Source organism: Acanthisitta chloris, unplaced genomic scaffold (assembly GCF_000695815.1).
Source record: "Acanthisitta chloris isolate BGI_N310 unplaced genomic scaffold, ASM69581v1 scaffold34764, whole genome shotgun sequence".
Classification (NCBI taxonomy): Eukaryota; Metazoa; Chordata; class Aves; order Passeriformes; family Acanthisittidae; genus Acanthisitta; species Acanthisitta chloris.
The window spans coordinates 19,373-26,352 of NW_008668291.1; the positions used below are offsets into that span (position 1 = coordinate 19,373).

A 6,980-nucleotide genomic window follows, 5' to 3' on the forward strand; every position below is an offset into this window, starting at 1 on the left:
AGCTGCCCAAAATATTTTATACAGTATCAGAAACACATCTGCTGTCTCGGGGACTGTAACACACATGACATGACAGTGCTGGTGTAGAAGTGCTTTTACAGCATTTAATAAATTAAAAACTCACTACCAGTTAATCTTGAGGAGCCAGGTTGTTAAAGTGGTGTGATTCCATGCATGCAAATTGTTGTGAATGTCTTATCTACAGCCTGAGTACACAAATATAGATGATTTATACTTGTACTTCAGGTATTGATGAGAAGTGAGGTCTATCCAACTTACACGTCCTTCGGTTTTAAAAATCTTGACTACACAGAAGCCTGCACAGAGGGTGTGCTTTGTACAGAATATAAATTATTAGCAGTTAAAACAGTTTTTCATATAACAAGAAGTATTAAGGAAAGCCATCTTTCCTCTTCTTCCTTTTCTTGCAGTCATTCAGTCTGATGAGACCATCATTGAGTGGGATGGCCAGGATAGATCCATCTCCTCCTGAATCACACCATCCAGTACACATCAATGAATGATAGCTTTAAGAGTAGAATTTGCTGTTACTGACTTTCTTCTCCTTTAATCTTAAGGAAAAAGAAAAGGAAAAAGTCAAGTCTACTAGGAATTTCTAAGAGGAAAACAGTCTACCAAGTTCAATTTAGATACAAATGGCAAGTAATGTATCAGGAACAAGCATTGCAAATTTTTTCCTCAATAAATGAGAGTAAACCAGTTATTCATGCAGCTGTTCAGCATATGTGACAAAGGGTAAGAATAGTTAAAGTCTTTCTTCCATTCCATCTTGAGATCTACTCAAGACTTTCTCCTGGTGCATGAAGCCTCTCTATGTGTCCCTCACACCCAGCCCAAAAGTGGCAGCAAAGGAGAAAGAGCTTCCCCCAAGCTCTGGAGAGTGCACTGACACTGAACTGACAATGCTGTGCTGTTACAACTCAATACTGGTTTTATCTTGTGTGGTTTGTGTATCTGGAAGTGTTCTCTGTTCCCACATATCTAACAGGTTAATGACACTTCCAGGGACATAACTTTGGCAGTGTAGAAAAAGTGAGGTGTTTTTTTTATTTCTCTGTATATACTTCCAGGCTTTCCTCCTGGAAAGCAGAAGAGAGGAATCTAAAAACTCGCAGGATTACATGTTTCACTGTGATAGCTGAAACTGAGACGTCACTGAGCAGACATTCCACAGCATCTGCTGGCCTCTAGTGGCTTGCAGCCTCGTCTGGCTTTTCTGCAGCCCTTCCTTACTTCAGATGTGCTCATTCTACCCTCTCCACTCTTTAGAGGCTCATTTTGACACACCTGAGGTTTCGTTACCATAAATAATGTCTAGATTGATCTGCCCTGGAAAGGAGATTGATTATCAACCCACCTGCGGTTGCATGTCTCTTGATACATCTGTAGTTTGTGCTCATTCACATTGAATTCTTTCAATATAGCATCTCTGTTAGGATTCCTTAAATTCATGTGGGTGTCATAAAGGAACAGCTGGTTATTGAGCTCCTCCTGGCGCTTCCGAAGTTGCCGACATGAGGAATAAAGCTCTTCTTCACATTCCTTCAAAAGAATATTGGAAATCAAGGTAACTTCTAAGACACATACCCAGAATGACACACAATCAACACAGTTTGGGGGATTATTTTGTTTCCCTAAAGGCATTCTAATAGCTCTGTAGAATGCTTTAAATAATCAGTTTAATAAGATGATTCTGGAATGTTTATGGAAACAAACTGATTAAGAAAGCACTAAAAAACCCCAGCTAAAAAATCTAGCAAAAGTCACAAAATGTGTGTATCTAAATACTTCTATTGGAATATTTTTCCCTAATAAAGCATTCAGTCTGTTGAAGAAAAACAGCAAATAGTGTACCATGATGGGTTAACAGCTTTTAAAATACTATTTATGACTCTTCCCTCATATTTGTGTATTATGCAACACACCATCAGAACTGAGGATTTTCTATTGAAAACTAAACTAATGGTAGAAATACTGACCAGTAAATAGGACCCCTAATAGCAGCAAGCACACAGATGATCAAAAAGAAGGATGGATCCTGTAAGCCTACAAAGCTATGGGAATTCAGGGAAGTTGACTGTGCCTGAGTTTCTGTCATTGTATGTGGCCCAAAGTAGAAGGTCTCAAAACATTCCACAACCATAAAACAATCATCATGATTCCCTTTAGGGCTTCAAATTATTTTAATACTTCAAAACCTTGGATGCAAAAGCTGTCTCTTTATAGAGTTACTAGTGGGGAATAGTACTGGCAGGATTAAGTCTTAATTTTCACATCAGCAGCAAAACAAGATACTCATCCTACAAGAAATGACATGCAATCAATAAATGTAATAAATCCAAAATTTTCAACAGCAGCATACTGATAGGAATTCCTGTTTCTGCATTCATTCCAGATCTAGGAAAATTTGTAAGTTAGCATCATACCCAAGGGGTTCAGTTATGGCAACAAGATGCTTTCCTAAGCCTTCTGTTTCTACATATTCCTACCCAGGCATGGGTTGAAGCAGCAGAAACAGCCTCAGTGCTATGCTACTGATTAAGATTTTTAAGACTAATTTATTTAATTTTTGTTTGTAAAGCAGTAGGAAACTTCGTATTCCCAAATCACAAAGGAAAAGCAGATTGCCAATTACCAACTTGCAGGTCTAATCATCAAGATGCATATGTACTACTATTAGTTCTTGTAAATAAATGTATCCACAAAGGTAAACCTTGTAACTGCATTTAAGAATGTCCACTTCAATCTTTATATTAAAAACACATACACCATTGAGACTGATTCTAGTGAGAAAATGCTGAGGAGATACACACATTTTCTGAAGGAAGTAAATAATTTTCAAGCAGATAAGACATGTTTCTACATGCAACAACCACCCCAGTACAGTACAATTTCTGCAATATCAAGAAAACTGTTTAAGTTCTCCAGGAACTGCATAAGGCACCACACGATAACACACAAATGTGCATGCTTATGTCTACAAATTTTTGCTTCTCTATTCCTAAGGAATTTCACAGCCATCTGGAATTCCTCTTGATAATTTTGGGTTTCATTTCCAAGAGTATGCAAATGGGCTCTTATAAACAGGCCTGTTATTAAATGCTATAAGTTTATGGAGGGTCATCATTCTTTAAAACGAGGCAGAAGAACAGAGACAGCCTCGATCTTTTCTGGTGCTCCTTGAATGATCTGGCAAGAGAATCATAGACTCATAGAATTTAGGAGTTTGAATGGACCTTACAGATCATCTGGTCCCAACCCCTGCCATGGGCAGGGACACCTAAGAGGTCTAGAGCTGATGGCTATGGCAAGTCTGGGTTTGTTGCAGACTGCCAAACAAAAGGGAAGATTTTTTGAATGTTCTGCCACTGTATTACCACCCAGAGGTGTCAGACATTGTACGAATACAGAGCTGAGCTGCACCTTCATTTGGCTTAGCAAGCAGAAGGGGCTTCTAGAGTGTGAAATGTGCTACTGTCAAAGGACTCTGCTGACAGATTGGGAGACAGACTGCTGCTATGAACAACACTTTAAGAGCTGCTCCTGCCCCAGGCAAATAATGATCTGAACTCCTGAAGAGAAACCACAACAGGAGGATTCATAATATATCTACAGCTGATGTCCCTGCTCAGCATTAGGCAATGGTGAGTTGCTGTTAGTTTTCTCAAAGACAGCAAGCCAAAAACCAGCAGGTTATCCGGCTTCTTCTATGAGATTCGTGTCCATAAAATATGAATATTTTAAACATTATCTTCAAAGGACTCAGCTCTCTTGTTTCCACACACACACACCTGGTTCCAGCTTCCAGCCCTCTCTGCTCCCAGGACTCTTTGCTAGCCTACAGAAAGAACTTACCATGGCTGTCAAATGCTGTCATTGCACAGAGTCATTTTTTACCATGTGTTCTAAGTTGGCTCTGTGAAAACCTCTGCAGAGGATGTTTGATAAAATCTGCCACTCCTTTGGGAAGAACAATGTGGCTGAATTCAGCAATTTCCATTTCAGTGTATGCAACTGCAGGTGCAAGTCCCTCCAGAGACAAAATGACTTACAGTTCGCAGAAGTTGTTGTTTAAATCAGAAAAATAATGCACACTGGTGTGAACTGCAGAGTAAGTTCGAATGGTTGTAGCAGACTACAAATAAGAAGTTGAGCTTCTTTTTATCTCTCAATATTCTGAAGGGTACTGGAAAGCACCCTGAAACAGCCACTTCCCCGAAGCATCTTTGAGCTTTCACCACATGGTCTCTATGCAAGTGTATTTAAATTACATAAAATATTATCAAGATAGTGTCTGAAAACAATTCCTCTTCAAATCAGCACATACAGCAACACCTTTGGAACACCAGCAAATGTTGTTCACAGATCAGCCACTTTACTGTCTGGCTTCATGAGGAAGGGATGCAGCATTATTTTCCCCCTATGTGTTTTAAAATCCTCATACTTCAAGTGTGTGTTTTAGAGAGGCTTAAAAGAAGCAGATTAGCACTTCTGTCAGAACCAGATATATCTTCCACTTGAAGGGTTGTTTATTTTAATGAAATACTGGGAGAAATTACTATCTTCTCTTGCTAAAGTGATTTCTTTTTATGTTGCACCTTTAAAAAAGCGATTATTCTAGGAAGCCAAAGCTGAATTTAGCTAGCTTTGCATGGCATCAGCCAGTTAACAGGGAAAGACAACGACCGTGCTGTTACAGCAAAAACTAGTGGAGGTAATGAGGACTTGTTTGTGCATTATTTCTTTTAACAACCATATCTGTCCACCCAGAGGAAGAGTAACTCAATTTGCACTATTTGTCTTCCCCAGTACCTGCAGAAGAAATGCCTGACAACAGCACATCAGACACAGAACAGAAAACTACATCCTCAGTTCCTGGTTTCCACAAAGAACTGATAATATACACTCTAAGTGCACAAAAAAACTCCAGTTGTTCTCACCAGAACTTGTTGCATTTCACAGTGAACCAGAAGTGAGGCCAACTCAATATCTTCACTATAGCCATTCTTGAGAGGTACTGACCTAAAACCTGGGGCAGGGGGGGAACATACACAAAGGAAAATTAGAGTCAAGGCAAAGGGTTACCTGGAATCACAAAAATAGTGCATACAGTCCTGAGGGCTAGCAGATTCTTTGTTGCTCAAATGCTCCACTGCTGAGAGGAGGAGCAAAAGTGAAGAATGCAAAACTGAGAAACACATGAATTCACATGCTCCCTAAAGCCAAGGGAAGGATTCAGAGAGGAAGAAGGGAGTCTGGCATCATCAAGAAGGAGGGGGTCTGGCATCAGAGAGGTAGTCTCAGTACAACAACACCAAACAGCACCTTTCTGACATAGCCCCTCGTTATAACCACTGATCTTACCTGATCTGATTCCCTTGATGGGAAAAGTGGCATGTGCTAAGAAATTGGGATCACTGAACATATCCTCCTCGTAAACAACAAAGCGCAGAAATGCGAGGTTTGGATCATAAATTTCAAATTTTACATGCTCTGCACAGGGTGCCCAAACTGGATTAAGGCCATTGTCATCTGTAATGAAAAGAAAACATTTGCAGAATAAAGCAGTAATTTCACCTCATCCACATATGGGTACATATCCCAGGACATTTTCTAGGGACACAAAGGCTCAAAAATCCTATTTACCATCTGTCTCATGTTGTAACCTTGCTTCAGAAAGTTTGTATTTGTTTACTTGGTGGGGGAGATAGAAAGAAACTTGGCAGGGACGAAAATCCATGAAGAAAAGCTATTATTTGTATTTAAACATATAAAAACCTCTTTGGACATGCTAAGATTCATAAGCCTCATGCTCCATATCCAAGTAAAAGCAGGAAAAGCACTAGCAAGACTCATGTACCTTGGCCCAATTCTTGTAGTCATGGACAGAACACCAGTATTTGGTATAAATGACATAGCCAGGAATTTTGCTCCCTGAAGTCTTGGCCACTTCCCACAAAAAGTTTAAATCCTAATCCTTATCTCGGAAGTACTAAGGAGCCACAATGCAGATTCTGCTTCTGATCTTGTGTCTATTTTTCACTGGTACTACTGGTTTGGATAATCAGAACCAAAGGCTGTTGTTTACCAGAGCATCCATGTGGTTTACTGCTGCATCCAGAAACATTAAGTGGTGAAATATTAAGTGGCTGAGATATTGCCCCATTTCAGTGCACTGAAATGAAACTCATGTACACACAAACACACATCCCTCATCCAGAACTCCCCAGGAGTGAGTTTGATTAACTTCTATTGGGTTGCAAGTTATATTACTTTACAGCCCTATATACCCAAGCTGGCTCCAGGGAAGTGCCAGTCTTGGAACCCAAGTTGAAATAAACAGTCTGGATCTCACAGCAGTAAATCCCCTTTTGGACCAGACTTTTGGGAACTGACTAGCACTGTTGGAGGCACTTTCAAGACAACAATTTTTTAAATATGCAAATTCATAAACATATGCATAGGCAAAAACATAACAGAATGGGACTTTTTCTTTTCTTTTTTTTCCAAACTGCAACAGTACTATTTTTTCTAAATTTGATATACACTGAAGTCTCTCAAATTAACTGGCCCTGAGGCAATTGTGTGACACATCAGTCCAGAATAACAGTTAATTTATTCCACTCTCTATAGGTTGCTGGCCAATTACAGGCAACATAAATGCATGGTCATCCTCTACCCACTTAAGTACACTGGAAGTATAACCACATTCATACAACACAGAAACCCACAGATACTCACTCACAACTGTTGTCTTGAATTTGTTGTTATCATATTCAGCCCCACAAATTTCAACCTCTACAAAGGGACAAGCGATGCTCCTACCAAGTTTAGGGAGATGCCGAGCACCTAAAACCTGCAAAAACAACTGCAATGTATAACCACCTCCAAGGGAAACTTGGCACCATTATTTCTGAACAGAAGGCAGTCTACAGAAGAATATTCCAGAAGAACATGGA

At 39.7% G+C, this 6,980-nt stretch overlaps 1 protein-coding gene across 1 annotated transcript in view; it reads right to left on the reverse strand.

Annotated features, from left to right (window-relative positions):
* Positions 1-529: 529 nt before the first annotated feature.
* The window catches only part of LOC103800458 (1-phosphatidylinositol 4,5-bisphosphate phosphodiesterase gamma-2-like), a gene marked incomplete at its 5' end in the record, with an annotated part of 15,280 nt that continues 8,829 nt past the window's right edge, over positions 530-6,980 (reverse strand). The window contains 5 exons of the mRNA XM_009072835.1: positions 530-572; positions 1,379-1,563; positions 4,962-5,050; positions 5,386-5,553; positions 6,763-6,877. Coding sequence (XP_009071083.1) covers positions 530-572; positions 1,379-1,563; positions 4,962-5,050; positions 5,386-5,553; positions 6,763-6,877 — 600 coding nt within the window. The remainder of the gene's footprint in view (positions 573-1,378; positions 1,564-4,961; positions 5,051-5,385; positions 5,554-6,762; positions 6,878-6,980) is intronic.